The sequence below is a fragment of the Balearica regulorum genome, chromosome 1 (genome assembly GCF_011004875.1).
Source record: "Balearica regulorum gibbericeps isolate bBalReg1 chromosome 1, bBalReg1.pri, whole genome shotgun sequence".
Taxonomy (NCBI): domain Eukaryota; kingdom Metazoa; phylum Chordata; class Aves; order Gruiformes; family Gruidae; genus Balearica; species Balearica regulorum.
Window position 1 is genome coordinate 185,706,811 of NC_046184.1, and position 16,815 is coordinate 185,723,625.

Consider the following 16,815-nt stretch of genomic DNA (forward strand, 5'->3'; position numbering starts at 1 on the left):
ATGGACAGCCTGTCCTCCGCCAGCTGTAGCTGTGCCATAGGAAGATGTGGTGTTCCCTGCTTCATCCCCACCCGCTCACCACTACCCCTTTGCTCATGGTGGCACTGCCCTCAGGTCTGCCTGGCGCTGCTTGGCTGATCACACTCCAGTTCTAGTTTGTCAAACTGGGCCCAGTTTGACTATTACAGGAAAGCGGTAGAGGCCAGTTCAGGATGCAAACTTTTTCGCTCCGTATAACTGCAGCCAGGGGAGGATGTATGGCCAAGGTTACTGTTAATCTGACTTCTGATTTAATAATTTATTAGACTATAGCTAAGATTTCTAAACTACAAACACTGAATTCAATACAAAAAATAATAAACCACAGCAGGTGACTGCTGTGGGTGAATCAGGTCAGGGAAAAGGTTTACTAGCCTCTCTCATCAGCAGGTTCAGCCCAGCTCCCCTATGCATCAGGAACAATTTGCTTCCCAGCACACGCCACTTTTGGTGCCACAACGATGACCTATTTTTTTCTCTGGGCTTAAGAGCTTCTCCTGCATAGAGTGCCTGCCACTGACCTAGAAACACAACTCTTCAGCTACTACCCTCACCTTGTTTTTTCCCTTGCTCAAATACCTTATATAATTGTGCCGTGCAACACACACACATCAGTCTGGTACTTTTGGGATTAATAACACTTTTAACTCAATGGCACTGCATAATAAGTGAGAAGCAGGGAATACAAATTCCTACTGCCAAAGGGTTATTTTAAAGAATGATTAATATCCACCTTACTATTTCTTAAATAGCCTTAACTGTATGCTATAACCAAGAAACTTTTCCAGTTATGTAATAAGTGACTAGCTGAAACTAGATTTGATAAAAATATGCATATACATGTACTAAAAGATATCTTAAAAGATACTCTCCCCCCATATCATCAAACTCTTTCTTCCAAATTAAATCACAGAAGATTCTTCCAGAGGTGGGTGTTTCATGTGAGACACAGAAATCCATTATCTTATCCTGCTGATGCCATTATTTCCAATAAAAAGTAATTATGAGGGTATCGAGTTTCCTCCCTATTTCTCAAAATCACACCACAAACTTTCAGATCGGTGAGCTGCAATTTCCCCGTTCATAGTAATTAACTTGAGTCATTTTGCAGTGTGGTACATTTAATCAAGTGGGTTTATATTAAAACCTTCAAATTTGCATTGATACAATACAGATTAGGCGAAGGAGGGCACTGTTAGTAATACACTTAACAGTGATTGTACTTCTTGCAGGCTTTCAGAGGGAGGTGCCCAGGGAATTGGGTTACCAGGCTGCCAATAGCTGAACCCACCTCTCGCTCCTCTTCTGCCAGCAGACAAAAAAGTGCCCTTGCACTGTGCCTGCTCGTAGCCCCGGTGTGAAGCTCTCGGAGCCAGATGTATTGTGTCACAGCAGATGTCAGCAGCATATGGAAGAAGGAATGAGAAAATGATGATCTAAAACCAGGAAGGGTGGGTGAACAGATTTGACGCTGAAGCATCGAAACATGTCTGTTGTAGGGCTCTGTCCTGATACACTACTAATAAAAAAAGATTGTGCTAAAAAAAAGGTCTGGAGTCTTTCAGCAGCAATTAAACTTGGCATTCATTGGATTTGTTCAGAGGATCTCAGCTTTACCTCCCTTTCTGATGTAGCCCTGCACCAAATTCGATCCTTTCTGTGTGAGACTTGCCTCTCTGGATAACCACACCGCTTCTGCAGTGCTCCCCAAGTCTGGCTCTCAAGTGCAGAGCGATAATGAAAGCAGTGTGGTTTTCTTCTCAGTGAAATATCCTATTTCCCAAGCAATTAAATGTTGTTTATATTTCAAATGATGTGCAAGTGTTGAGATTGTCAGGCTTGATGTTACCTGAATCTTGCACAAGATGCATCCCCAGTTAGTTCACTCTAGTGTAACTGCCATCTATTTATTTAAATTTCCAATCTGTTCTCTCTTCAGGGGATAATACAGTGCCTGGCAAAGAAGCAGCTTCTCAATTTTTCAAATTATGTTTTTTTTGAAAAATGGAAAACCTCATGAATAACTTTCCTGTGCTCATAAAGAAACACTGTATTTAAAAGGGAGGTAAATTCCAGGGTATTGCATATAGTTGCAGGTATTTGTCTCCTTTGCTCAAAATATTTAAAAAACAGATAATCAGATATGAAAAGATGTCTTTTTTAGATGGTGGAACTATTTTACTACCTGCAGCAAATAAGACAGATGTAGTATTTTAAAATAGCTTATTTGCAAGAAGTGATTTCTGAAGATGATACCATTAGGTACAGATATGCTTGAATTAAGAATACCATAATGTTCAAAATTCTGCTTTGAAACACAAATGTCATAAGCACACAGATTAAAATGTTTTGTTCCAATGCACTTGACAGAGCAGTGTTCCACTTAAGGATAAAAGGTTGAGCCTATCTCCAGTTGTGTGATGTTCTGGGCACCATATTACTCAACCGTTCATAGAGCAACCAGGAAAACAGATGTCAGAGTATGCAAATTTGATCCTAAATATCTACCGACACATCTCACTGTGCAGTAATAATGCATCTAATTTAATCCTGAGGAATTAAAATCTCAAAGACACATACCAAACAAAATGCTGCTATGAACCAGAAGACAAGAAGGTCACGTTTTCGTCATGTAATAGCAGAAGACACAATATTCTGCTGGTTTTGCCAGAACAAGAACTCAGGGTCTATTCTCAAAGGCTGTTTAAGAAGGCAATTTACATTTACACTTCACTGTAAAAGGCCTTGGTTTCCCAGAAGTCACATCTATGAATTTATTGAGGTATTTTCTGAAGGAAATACAAACTTTTACCTAAGGCAGGAGGATGTCAGAAAGGAGGCCAGGAGTTTCATTAACCTAAGTTATGCTTAGCTGTTATCTTATTCTGTGAGAATCAGAAAATGGTTGATTAAATTATTTGTAATGTCATGACAAATTTTGGAATATTTGGATCAAAAAGTAGATTTGAATAGTACCTTTTGAAAAAGTGAGATTTTATTTTACCATTTTAAACAAATGGCGCCTTTTGCTTATTTTGCTTTTTCCCTTCAAATCTGCTTCAGTGGTTTGGAAGGTCAAAAAAACCAACAACCCCAAACAGAAATAACTTGTCACGCAAAATTAAATGGCGGTTTTATTTTCCCAACCTAAAACTGATCAGCATAGCCCTGGTATGAGAAGGAGCTCATATTCTTCCCCATGTTACCCATCTAGTTTGAATGCTGGAGCTCATTTCATTCTGATAACCCAGGCTCAGGTCTCTTCTGCCTTCTACATGCTGGACTCATGAAGAGTGGAACTCTCTCATGGGAGCGCATGAAACAAAGATAAATCAAATTATTTTGTGACAAGTCATTTTTCCAGTGCAGGAAATCTCCTTGGCTTCTCCTCCTTTTGGCTTTGGCTGTGATCAGCAGAGAACGTCACTGGCAAATTATCAATGCAGCTCAAAAAGTGTTTAATCAATGAGACTTAGTAGTGTAGGCCTATATTTTTAGAGCTACAGGCTCAAATCCATGAGACCTACACCCAAGATACTGGCAATATGTCACTGCCACATAGTGAAAAGTGGCAATAACAAAGCATAGTAGGTGGATAGGGAGAGGAACATCATCACGGGCACTTAGAGAAAGTGAATACACTCTTGGCTAACAACATGAAAGGTGCAGGAAAAAATGTCCACACTGCCAGGAAGGAAAAAGTTATGAAGGATTTCATCGGCAGGACCCTGAAGACCTTAAAGGAGAAAAAGAAAAGGAAAGAGGAAAGAGGAAAGAGGAAAGAGGAAAGAGGAAAAGGAAAGGGAAAGGGAAAGAGAGAAAGGAAAAGGAAGATACTCATAAAACAGCACTGTCTGTCACAGTCTAAAATGGAAAGTGGTGAGAAATTGCACTGATCCACAGTTTGATGGGTTTCTCTGATTTCTGCATAAACCAAGTGTTCAAACCAAGTTCTTTGCAGATAGGAAAGGATTTGGGATAGTCCACAGAGATCAGGGAATGGAGGGCAAGTCATAAACCCTCATGCTTTCGCAGGTATGCAAGGCCTCATATGCAGTGAGTTCCCAGCCCCAGTCACCAAGCAGTGCATTTTGACAAACCAGTTCTTTTTTTCTATGAAGCTCCATACCAGTAGAGACAACCTGGCTGAAATTTTATAATTAACTTTTGTTTCCAACTGGCATAAAAGATCCCTCTATACTCTCTCACCCACTCTCCTCTATGGCGGTTACTGCTGTACCAGTTGACTTCGGCACGCGAGAGGAATAGGGATATGCTGACAACAGTGGGGTGAGAGTTTCCAGCCAAGTCTGGTACACAAAAACAATGATTTCTTTAAGTCTTATGCTGCAGTTTGCAGAAGGTGAAAAAAGATATTGTCACCTCTGTTATAGACTCAATAAATATCTAGACAACAACAGGGGACTGGCTGATGAGCCTAGTTCATCTCCGCTCACCGTCACATTTCCAAGGTTATTTTGACAACAAAAGTTGCTTGGATTTAGACCAAGTTGTCTACATCTGTGATTGCAAAGCAGTATCTTGGGATGACAGATGTTTAGCTATTTTGGCTTGCTTTTCAGCTAGTGTTGCTCAGTGAAGTTCTGGAGGCACTGCAGGAGCTGAAACCTGCACGGTGGGCACCTGCAGCTCTCTCATGAGCCAGCAACAAAGCTCAGGAGTCTTTTGAAGTGGGTACCACGGGGAGGTCATGCCTTTCCTTAAGAAAACAACTGCAAAGCATCTGCTCAAAAAACAATCTTTCAAGGTAAATCATGCCAAGGCAGATATATTTTGATCTGTCTTTTCTTTAGGATGAGTTGTCCAGGCTTTTGCAGCAATGCAAATCTGGTGATATCCAGAGACCTGAGATATTGTACCCAAGTTTTAAATATGTGTGTGTGTACATATATCTATCTTCTGTTAGCTTCACTGAAGTCCGCATTTAAATTGTGAATGTATGATGACATGAACTGCCTTTTGCCAGAGTTAAAGAAGTTTCTTTTTAGTGTTGCTTTAGTTCCATTTTTAGGATGATTGAATGATTTTTTTAAGGAATAAATAATAAAGTTACCATTTTTGTTTCTTAATTATTTATATTAAATTCTGTATGTTTCTGAAAGTTTATTTTTATTTCCAGAGAAATAGTCATGTCCATGGTGTTGGTCTATATCGTGCTCAAATATTCCTATATTACACTTGTGCATATATGCCAAACTCTGGTGAAATGTCCCTCAGGAGAACCAAAGCTCTAAATACTTGGAATAAGTTTTAATTAAGTATGGAAACTTCCCAGAATGAAAAGAAAAACCCTTCTAAATATAGACATCTTAAACATCTTGCAAAAAATCCACATTCAGTTGCCTCAAGCAATGGCTAGCCATACGGAAGAAATTGTCCAGACTTCTTGCATTTTCTGGCTTAGTTCAGGAAACCTCTAGGCCTTACTACATAAAGAAAAACTTCCCTATAAAAGATTAACTCCTAAAATATTCAATTGAAAACAGATTCTGGGAACAGATGGATCTAAAACACTCTACTGTATTGTATAACCTCTAGAAGAGCTGGATTGGAAGCTAGGTAAGAATTAAAAATTCTTATATTTGGATATCTTTCCTCCTTTTCTCCTGGTTTATCAATCCATCTGGGTTACTTTACCAATCTCCCGGTTACTTAATGAATTATTTAATGAGAGGAGTGTATGTGGTGAGAATATCAGCCAGCCAAACTAGTAACAGATGGAGGTAACAGTGACAACTAGCAGCAACCAATGCAGTACTCAAAGAGACAGTAGGGTGCATCTCTGCTCCATGCTCCAAGGATGCAACACTTTGCACTGTCCTTCTCCAGCTTCCCAAACACGTTTCATAGTTAGAACAGAGACCAGTGTGTTGACAGCTAGATAGCCTACGTCTAATCTGGATAATTCTGAAACAGTGGCACAGAATCACAGTTTCTTGTGACCTGGCACACAGTAACGTAACGTGCTTGGCCACCACGTGGGGAAAGAATGCCAAACACAATTGCTAAATGCATAATGAAAACAAATACAACTCTAAGGGGTGTGAGGAGTTGTTTGCTTGATCTTTTTAAAAATTCTTTACCAGGAATAATTTTATTTTTTTGCTTCTTACTTTCTATGTTAACTATTAAAGACAGGAATCTTCAAGCTGCACCCTTGAAAAACATTAAGTCAGTGAGGGTACCTAGAAAAAACAAACAAGCAAGCAAACGCATACCAAAACAAGACGCTATCTTGCACAAGTAATTCTAACCCTAAAGAGGGAATGAAAGAATGGATGGTGTGTGTCAGAGATAAGTTGTACCACTGCATCTGAGGGCCACGTTAAAATGCAGCTCATGAGGGCAATTTAAATGTCAGGAACTGGGACAGTCGCATGCATCTAATATAGTAACAGATCAGTCAGAGAAATAAAAACATTTTAGGAATCAGGCCTGTAATATGAAGGATGTTTGTAACAGGTTGTCTTTATTACGAGAGGATTTCCAAGGTAGATCATGACAGCAACTGAGCAGAAAAAAACCCCAATCAAACAAACCACTAATATCCTGAAGGCTGTGTTTTAGCTGTTGAAGCACAGCTAGATGGACAGAGGTTATGCATTTCAAGCAAGTGCGTGAGTATCATTACCATTGGCATAAAAATGGCAGAGGAATGGGGGAAAGCTAACAGGGCGAGTAATGAAATACATCGGAGTGAAATCAGCTCCCATGCTCTGACTTCTGGATGGCTCCCGCTCTTAAGAAATAATACACTGAAAAGTATCAAATGCTGCTTACCTTTCAATTTTTCAGCCAGCAAAGCAGCTTCGTGTTCAGAATAATGCATTATTGCCGGGGGAGAAGGAGGGCGCAGTCTGTCTTCTTCCATTTTGCGTCTGTGGCGTTCTTCTCGGGCCAGCATTCTTTGTTTGCATTCCCATTCATAAAAGTCATCTCTTGCCTGAGCAAAATCAACATGAAGGCGACCTGAATCCTTTTTGTCTGTGCTAGATCCTAATCTCATGCGGTAACCTGAAACCAACAAGCAGAACTAACTGTTGCAGGACTTCTTTGTTTGGTGTTTTTTTAATTTTTTCTTTTCTTTTTTTTTCTTTTTTTTTTTTTTCTCCTCAAGTGCAGTTAAGTAAAAATGAACATTAACAGATTCCCACATTTCTATGCAGGATGTATCGATCCTCATATTTTCACAGGAAGATAAACTTGCTTCCACTCATTTTTCCTCACAATTTTCTGCATCATCTATCAACATAGTAGATGGGCTGAAAAAGTCAACCTAAAGGTACAGAATCTATGTTCCTGCTTAGGAGTCTCTCAAAATATGTCATTTTTCTACCTGATACTCCCAACCTTTATAAGTGTAAAGGTCAGCTAAACAAAAAACAACTATGAAAAAAAGATCTGTTTTGGTCTGAATGTAAAGCCCTTCTTCCTCTGATCCTGTTGAGATCATGTGCAGTTTAGTGCTTTTTTCCAGCCTGCCAAAGGAATTGGAAGTATGGAGAAAGATTGAATTTCATAAAAATCATGACTACAGATGAATGAGAAAATTGTGCTATATAAATTCCTGGGCCACAAAGAGGGTGGTGCCATATCTGCATTGATGCAGACCTCAAATTTTGAGGCTTTACAATTGCAAACTACTTCCCAGTTCCTTATCGGAAATACTTTGGCAGCATCTATAAACCACCTACAAATGAATTAAGTTCAGCATTCTTTAAAGTAATTTTAAAAGTGTGGATGGATTTATTAGACATTTGCAAGACCCCTTTCAGAACAAATACTGAAACTTGTTGTGCCCCATCCTTAGCGATGTTCTACACATTCATAATTTGGTCAATGTATGATATGCTAAAGCTAGCAGACTGCACAGGCTTTAAGGCAGGGCTACACAGCAGTGCAACAGGGCCCTGCTCTGAGCTAAACCCCTTGACTGCTGTCACAGAACAAACAAATCACACCAAAGCTATAAAAGGAGCTTTTGTGACCATACTGCGAAAGAATATATGCTATCTTTTTTCAAGTTTTATCTCCAAGGCTGAAAGATACTTTCAGAGCAGTTTCTCCAACTTTTAAAATGCTGAGAAAGCGTGAGAAAACACTACGTAGAAAGCTGCAAACAGAGCCTTCAGATGCGGGTAAAATTAATCAGTTTGCACAAGGCTAGCTCTAATTTCTCCACGCCAACCTGCTGCAGTAGCCTCAGAAGCAGAGCAGCCCAGCAGAGACTTCTCAAATCGCGGGATGCTGTGGAGATGAACTCTGTGCTGAGCTGGCATATAGGAGGCTCTTCAGAAACACAAACTATTACAACCACTGCGTAATAACTCCAGGGGCAGGACATTCCTGTTCAAAACAACAGGAAAAATGGTGGTTGCTGCTTTTGAACTGCAATCCAAGAGAACCTATGTTTCAGTCTTGTGGTTTGCCTGTGGTTTGAAGAGCTTCAGCAACTCACCACCACAGTTAAAACTCAGTTTTGAACCCTCTCCAGGGACAGCAAAGCTAAGACTTGTGTAGTAGATTAGGAGCATCTTTGCAAAAATGTGTATCTAGGTATACTTGGTTTGCTGTACTGCTGGAAAAACATCCTGCTGTATGAATACAAGGGACTGTCTGCACTACAGCACATATGAGACAATAGCTTCAAAGACATTAAATATCCATATATGTAGTAAACCCTCCAAAACAAACAATCCAGGTGCCTTTTGATTTGACATTTTCCTTTCAAACATCTTGTGGAGTTCAGCGAAGTAGCCTGTCAGTGAGGAAGAGGTATGACTTTCATTTTCCAGCAAGGACTCCAAACCCAGATGAAAAACTCAAGCTAAGTGTTTCAGAGGTCCCTCAAAGCCAGAAGGCATCAGAAACTTCCATGGAAACTACCAATTCTGGTCTCCATGGTTCGTAAGCTTGGGGTGAAGTAGGACCAAGTATTGCAAGAGAGGCAAACAAGGGGACTGTTCGTTATTTTAAAGCTCCTCCATTTTGCTCTGCTTTCTCTTGCTTAGAGGAGTAAACACTACTTTTTCCCCCAGAAGGCTATTTGTGATCATATATGTAGCTTTAGTCACAAGATGTTGAAGGGAAGAATTACAGATGCACCATATTCAGTAAGCCACAATAGAAGAAGAGTGTGGGTGACCTTTCAGAGCTGGGCCCTGAAATATTGAGGGGGTAATTATGTGGTTTTATCCACAGAGGTGTAGGCACGAAGGGGTCAGCCAAAAGGGGTCAGTGGTGCAGCTACCCTGATAACCGTGACAAATGTTAACCCCTCCAGTCTGACTCGCCAGCTGCATTCCTCAAATAGTGATTGCTCTGTGCCAAAACAGCATTATCAGCAATGTGAAAGGACACTGCCAAGGTGCCAGGTCTCGTGAACCTAAAATTAGATCTCCCAGCTGGGCTGTACTTTCCAGGAAGATGCAGTCTCTCCTCCTCTCCCCCCTCTTTTGCCTCCGTTGGCAGGAGCACACCAGGCATGGACAGACCAACAAACACAGTGCTGCTGGAAGTAAGACCCACTTAGGACTGTCCATCTACAAATTGTGTGTGCACTAGCAAAGCTGAGTTTTACTAAAGTGGCCCCCATTTCTGAAGTCAATGGGGATAATGGAAAAAGAAACACAGAACAGTGTAAATTGCAGTCCATAACCAAGTACCCTGTGTAGCACCGGACAAATGGTTCCCTTTAGGTAATCAGTTTAAGTCCTTTGCAATTAGCAGATTTTTGAAATTGCCCATAAATCATACTGAAAAAAAAATCTCACTGCTTTTTTAACTCTTAAGACTGATGATGGCCAGCCAGCCAGGTGGTTTCCACCAGCACAGAAACCTAGAATAACCTGGGTCGGAAGGGGCCTTGGATGTCATCTAGTCCAATCCCCCTCACAGAGCAGGATCAACTTCAAAGTCAGATCAGGTTGCTCTGGGCTTGGCATCTTTCCTTTAACAAAAAAGCAAATGCCTTTGGTATGGCTTCTTGTACCCTCCTAAATCAGGCTTTGCGGACACCATAGGACCAATGGCCTCGCCAGTGAAGAAGAGAGTCCTTGACTGGTTGATAGCCAGCAAGATGTTGGGTAGCAAGAGGTGCACAACTGGCAGGTCCTATTTTGTATATGGGATCCTCAGGTACGCATTTGGGTTGGCAACTTTGAATTGTGGGGCAGCTGGGAGGCTCGCTCTTTTCCAATACCATGTCTCCTTATCGATGTTTGAGAGTATTTGGATATATGAGAGAACCACCTGCTATTGCTCCCCTTCACGCATGGGCAATGAATTGCCCTCACAGTACCTTTTCCTCATCTCTTTGCTCAGGACTGCAGCTACCACCAACTGCGTGCCTGGCTCATAATTTTTAATTTCAGTTTTGCACACAATGGCAGAGGAAAAGACTTTGGGAACTTGCCAAGATCCTCACTTTAAAGGAGCAGCAACAGGAAAAATTAATGAGGGTGCTAAATAAAAATCAAACACAGTATTTCCATATCACAGATCTAGTCAAAACTCCCTGGCTTGACTTACCTTTGAGTGTTGCTATATTGGGGACCAGCCAACAGTTGCTTTCTAACTGGGGATCTAGATCAGAGTGTTGATGATCAATGAGAACATAAAATAAAACCAGTACACAGTATCAAATGGAAACCCACAGGGGAAAATATCAGCACAGGAGAAATGTATACTCAGGCTTTTGAGGTATAAACAGGTCTGTCCCAAGCCACCTGCTTGTCCTGTGTTTTCAAGTCCAGCACCATCAATATTTGCAGGAATTACTGAATTGTCAGCCACAAAAGTACATACAGCTTGGAGAAAGAGCTTCTTCATGGGCTGGTATGTTGATTTTAGAAAGTCTTTACCTCAGGAGATCAAAATGTAACTTTCAGGGCTAAATGAAAACTGCCCTTCCTCAAGTCAATGTTTTTATTATAATCTTTTACCCATCTCCCAGTCTCCTTTTCATACACATTTACTTGGGAATAGAATGGGAAAAAATCAGTGATTGAACTACTTGACGGATTTTGTAATCACTTGCACTATTCTGATGATAAGCACAGGATAAATACTAAGTTTGATGAGATTAGATGGGATAGACAGATAAAACTGATTAGGTAGACAAAATTATCATTATATTACAGATATCAAAGGCATGAATCTCCCCTAATATAACACGCATACTATATTAACTACAAATTCCTTTTGTACGTCTCTTTTGTCTCTTACAGGGAAAAGAAAATGCCTTAACAATACACTTTATCCCCAGCATTTCAGAATACATTATGTTTGAAAATGGAATAAAGATTGGTTAAACCCCCGCAATATTTCAGTACAAATAAAACATGCCCCTGCCTAGCGCCAGACCTCCCTGCTCTGCAGTGCTGAGGAACAATCAGTGCTCCCTTTTTCATCTGAAGACTTCAGCGCTGGTGGTAAAAAGAAGTGAAACCTGACTGCAGCGTTCCCCTTATTCTAAACGCACACTCCAGTGTGTTATGAACGACGATATATGGGCAGCACAGGCAATTTCCTACTAATCATCAAATCTGGCCCTCCAGGATTTAAGGCATATGAAACTAAAATAAAACTAGACTTGGAGTGAAGCAAAGAGTGCAGTCAACTGCCGAGAAGCAGAAAACAGAGCTAGAGGGACACTGGCTCTAGCCCAGAGTGGCAGCCTTTACATTTCTGAGCTTTTCTTTACTCTCTTGCCACTGTTTTGTTTATTATATACAGTAATCCCAGCTCCTACTGAATCTGGTGTGCTCCTCCTCTACTCTGTCACTTGTGGAGATGGGGCTCCCTAGACAGAAGTTAGAAGTTCGGAAATGTGCTTCTGCTTCTTACTGCTGTGATGTCTGTAATCTACCCCAATGAACTACAGTATTATGAAACTAGTAAGTGAATAAACAAATAAACAGGAAGGATGGAAAATGGGAAGAGAACATGATGAAGGAGGAAGAAATGAAGTGAAAATTTAAAAAAGAAAGAAAAAAACAGGGTGGAATGAAGATCTGGAAGAAACTGAAAATACAGCAGTATTTCAAAGAAATGTTTATATAGACCTCGTAAAACCCACAATTTTCTGTTGCTCTTCAAATAGGTATTTAAGGGAAGCAGCCAAGTTAGAAAAAAAGCCTACAAACCCAAACACAAAAACAAAGGAGCTAGGTTTTTCCTGATCACATATTTCAAAAGTTCAGGTGTTCTTTTCTTTTCTTTTCTCTTTCTTTCTTTCTTTCTTAGGTGCAGTTGATGGTGATTTGAGACACCACTTGTTTCTAGCTGTGTGAGCTTCCTATCGAGACCTACAGGACTTTGAGGTTATGTCCTTACTGCTCAACAGAAGTTGGTTTGGGTGGGAGCTCAAACAAGGTATCCCTAATTGTCAGCTGCCTCCCAGTCTCCATTTTGGATGGTCCCAGTGGGTCCTCTCGAGGTCACCCTGCAGAAGGCGGGTGGCTGTAAGCCAGTCCATGTCAGCTTGTCTTGGCCAAGGAGCAGTCCCTGGCCCTTGTTTATTTAAGAATACCTTACATGTGGGGTGAAAGTGTTACACTACACTTGTGGGGCAAAACAAAGCTTTTGGGTCTCCCCAGGATGCAGAAAAGGAATGAACCAGCCTGTGGACATACATAGAGGGGATGGGATCTAGTTGAGAAAGGTGAAGAAAGGCTCGGTTAGGAAGCCAATCTTCATATGAAGGCGCCTGTAACCTAAAGAGCGCACTGACAGTCACTGAAGCCTGATATGTGAAAGCACAGTTGTTTTTCATCTTTTTTTTCCCCTGTGAGTTAGAGGGTTTTTTGTCTGTTCCTTCATTCAAAAATAAAAAGAAATTCTGAAATTCTACACCTGAGTTTCTGTGGCATTTGTTGTCCTGGGAGGCAACAGACGTAGCCCACAGATGGGGCTCAGAATCTAACCCAGGCGGTAGCTGAATACATGCACACATAAAGGCAGACTTTATTCAGACTGCACTGCAAATCTATAAAAATATGCCAATGAAATTGCCAGCCTATCAGAGAAATTGGCACCGGAAAACAGCAGCATACCTGGCCTGGTGCCCTCCTCTTTCTACAACCTGTGAGCAAAACTATATAAACCTGTGTAAATCGAAAATAAGATTGTTCTGTAGTGAATTTCAGGATCTGTTGCATTGTTGTGGGATGGCAGGAAATTGCTCCTGGGTAAGCAACACACAAAACCAGGCACTAGTCTTGGCAGACAGAGAAATACAGAATTGCCCCTTGCCACTCCAACCTACAGCCACTGAGCTCAAGAAAGACTTGCTGAGATAAAAGCTAAGAAAATAAGCAAGCATTAGCATCACAAAATACAAATGAGAAGCAAGGAAAATCCATTAAAGAATGTGAAGTACCAGAAAGGTAAATGGCTTTATCAACCATGAACTCCTCTGCAAAACGAATGTGACAAAAATTCTTCTTGCTTTTCCGAATTGCTGTTATATCTCCACACTGTTCAAAGACTTCCTGAATAATTTCCTCCGTCGCATTTTCTGGTAATCCTCCAACAAACACTGTTTTACACCCAGGAGGTCTCTCTCGTGTTGAAGGTGGTGGAAGATCTAAGTCAAAACAGAAATCACATTGCAATACAGAATTTGCCTTTTGATCCATTGGCTCTATTCATTCCCCTAATCAGTTTGGGGCAGCAACAGTTATTTGACATAGCATGGAGGCGGGAGAGAGGGAGAAGCAAAATAATTTAATATTACAGAGGTTGTCCAAAATTGATGACTTGAATCTAAACCTTTTCAAGTTTTAGGTGGCATTTCAGAGATTAATTCCTGCCACTGTGGGTTGTTCTCCAAGACAGACAGTAAGGTCTAAAAGGATCTTTCTTTTCCCTGCACAGTCACACAAAAAATAGAAAATATTTGGTTTCAAAGCAGGGGATTTTCTGCAATGGGTTTGACCCTGAGCACAGATCTCAAGCCCTGGTCCAATACATTCAAAGACTGAACTTCACCATCTCTCATTCATACCCATCACTCGCCACACTTGCCAAGTGTGTGGGTCCCCTAGAAGCCAGCCCATGCTGTGTACACCCTGGGCACTTGGGCTGGACACTTTTCCCAGGTCTTAGATATAATTTCATTTCTGTCACAGAGTACAAGAGCACAGCAAACAGCAAAACAAAGTGGGAAACACGACAAAGTGACAGCATGATGAAAACGCTCTGCCGGTTATCTGTTTTGTCTTGTTGCCAGATAATGGAGCGGATGCCAGCACACGGGAAGGATAACCTCACTGTTTACAAGTGCTCATGAGGTGGAGAGGCTAGAAATGCTATTTTTATGTGTATATATGTAAATATATATATATAAAATATATACACACTTAAATCAGAAAACTATTAAATTTTTGAAGGCTGTATAAAAAATATACTCTGTCATAACACTTCACCTTGTTTATATGTAGATTACTAGAGCATTCCTCCAAAAGTAATTCTCTAAGAAGGAATCTGATTGATAAGACTTAGTTTTTTGGCCCTTTAACACAGTAAATGGGATTATAACCTTAAAATATACATATATACATATTCACACACAGAGCCAGTTTGATTAAACACTGTAAATCCAAAGCACCAGATTATTTGCTTAATTTTCTCTTTTGTCTTCACAGCAATAGTGAAAGCCACTAGTCTGATGGCTCTGAAACTAAACTCCTGGGGCTAACATACACAAAATCAGGCTTTGTGCCTGAGCTGGTGGCTCAGTAGGAAGAGTTTTCCATTTGCACAAAGTTCCAGGTGGGACAGAAGAAAGCCTGGTCCTGGTTCTCGAAGAACAGAAACAGCTCATCCACATGCTGCCCCCCAAAAAATGGCAAGAAAGGAGCCATAATCCCCTTTTGCCTCCATCTCCCCCCAGGTAGGGACCAGAGCTAGTCAGTGTTTGGGTGCAAGGTGCTGTGTTCAGGGGCACGAGCCCAGACTGGTCTCATCTAACTGTGGGCACCTGAATGGGAACATGGAGATGATCAGCACCGTAAAATCATTATATTGTGTGACACTCTAAAGGAAAGACAGATTTCTACTATGAGTAGTGCAGATATTCAGGCTCTGTTAGCTTTGTTTAAGTAAGTATTTTTCTTTTTTATACAAACTGCATAATTCTTTTTACAAGACCTTGCAGAGATAAACAAACATGCTCTGATGCCGCATTTTACACACAGAGCAGAACTTAGAAGGAAACATCATACTTGCCTATACTTTATTTAAAAAACATAATTTTTATTAGATAAAAAATATTCCACGCAATATATTTAGGAAAATAACATTCTTTCATCAGATCCACTTACTTGGGTTTGGAGGGAAGAGCGTGCAGCTTTTGCAGTGAATTATTTCTTTGACTACAGGCACATCTGTTGGTGGTGGTGGTGGCACTAACCCCATGCCTGGTATCATTGGGTTAATCGGAGTGATTCCAGTCATCATGCTAAGGCTTGGATCAAAGCCTGGTACACAGATTGAATCTGTAAATATATAACATAAAATCCTGGCTTATAAATCTTGAAACCACTTGTTACTATTTTCTTGCACAGACAGTTTCGCTTTAGGCTTTTTTTTTTTTTTCCCCAAGCATCACTTACTTAAAAAAAAAGACAAGGGAAAAAGAAAAATAAAAAAGGGAAAAGGCAGACCAATAACATGGAGTGAGGGAGAGGGAGAGGGAGAGGGAGAGGGAGATGCATTTTCAGTGAAAAAAATAAACTATGCATAAAGAAGGGAATGTTACATAATTTAAAATATTAATATGACTGAGTACAACATAGCACATTAAAGTGTAAAACCATGCACCATGAATATCTGTTATTATCTGGAATGCAATTTTCTGTTTCATAATGCTACTGTGGTGTTTACATTGCCTTCTGACCAGAGCGTACAAAGAATATAATTTAACATCGATATGCCCTCTCCATCTAATTGTCAGACAGATTTATCACAACATAGCCTTCTCACATAAGTGACTTTGATTTACGAACACTACAGAGAAAGATCCACTTCTGGCTGTTTTATAGAAGTGTAGTTAGCCAAGACTTCTAACCATTTTAGCCTGGAATATAAAGTTTCAGCTGCTTAGAATGGGGTCTTTTTGAACCTTGGAATTAATTCCTTCTTGTCCTGCTATTTAATCGGATTAGTAGATTCTCTTCAACACATGTATTATTAAAATATACCACTGTAGCCCCATAAAGTAAAATGCATATTTGGCAAATGTTCTCCTTCCTGATCTCTTTGCCAAGACTTCCATACGTATTATTTAAAGCTGAAAGATTTACTGGGGAACACCAGTGCTGTAACACCAAGAATTGTAATAAGCAGATGTTTCAGATGAACTGAGAGCCAACTTCTGAAATTTGCTTTCGTTAAAAACAAGGCTTTGGGTTTCTTGAGGCATAATGAATAAAATATTTTGAGAGACCGATGTCTTTGTTGGCATAACACTGCTGCTATTTGGCATCATCAATTATTTAAAAGAAGAGAGTTACTTTGGTGTTCTACAGGTTTTCTGCTGAGTTTTCTGACTAGCAACTGGAAAGTATTTAATGATACATGTAAACGTGGGGTTTGGTACCTCGGGAGCTTGTTTGTTTTGAAGAAGCAAAGAGGGAACAACTCCTTCTCTAGGATTTTATATATAGATATAGATATGAAATTTGAGCTACATTTGCTACAAGGCAGCATGATGAATGGAATGTGACCAGAGAGGCCTGTTTCTTCAGCCTA

At 40.3% G+C, this 16,815-nt stretch overlaps 1 protein-coding gene across 7 annotated transcripts in view; it reads right to left on the minus strand.

Moving 5' to 3' along the window:
• Window positions 1-16,815, minus strand: part of ENOX1 (ecto-NOX disulfide-thiol exchanger 1) — a 374,541-nt gene that overhangs the window by 94,840 nt on the left and 262,886 nt on the right. For all 7 annotated transcript variants that reach the window (XM_075741790.1, XM_075741793.1, XM_075741792.1 and 4 more), the window contains 3 exons: window positions 15,387-15,560; window positions 13,442-13,648; window positions 6,841-7,074 (listed from right to left, as the gene is read on the minus strand). In XM_075741790.1, coding sequence (XP_075597905.1) covers window positions 6,841-7,074; window positions 13,442-13,648; window positions 15,387-15,560 — 615 coding nt within the window. The remainder of the gene's footprint in view (window positions 1-6,840; window positions 7,075-13,441; window positions 13,649-15,386; window positions 15,561-16,815) is intronic.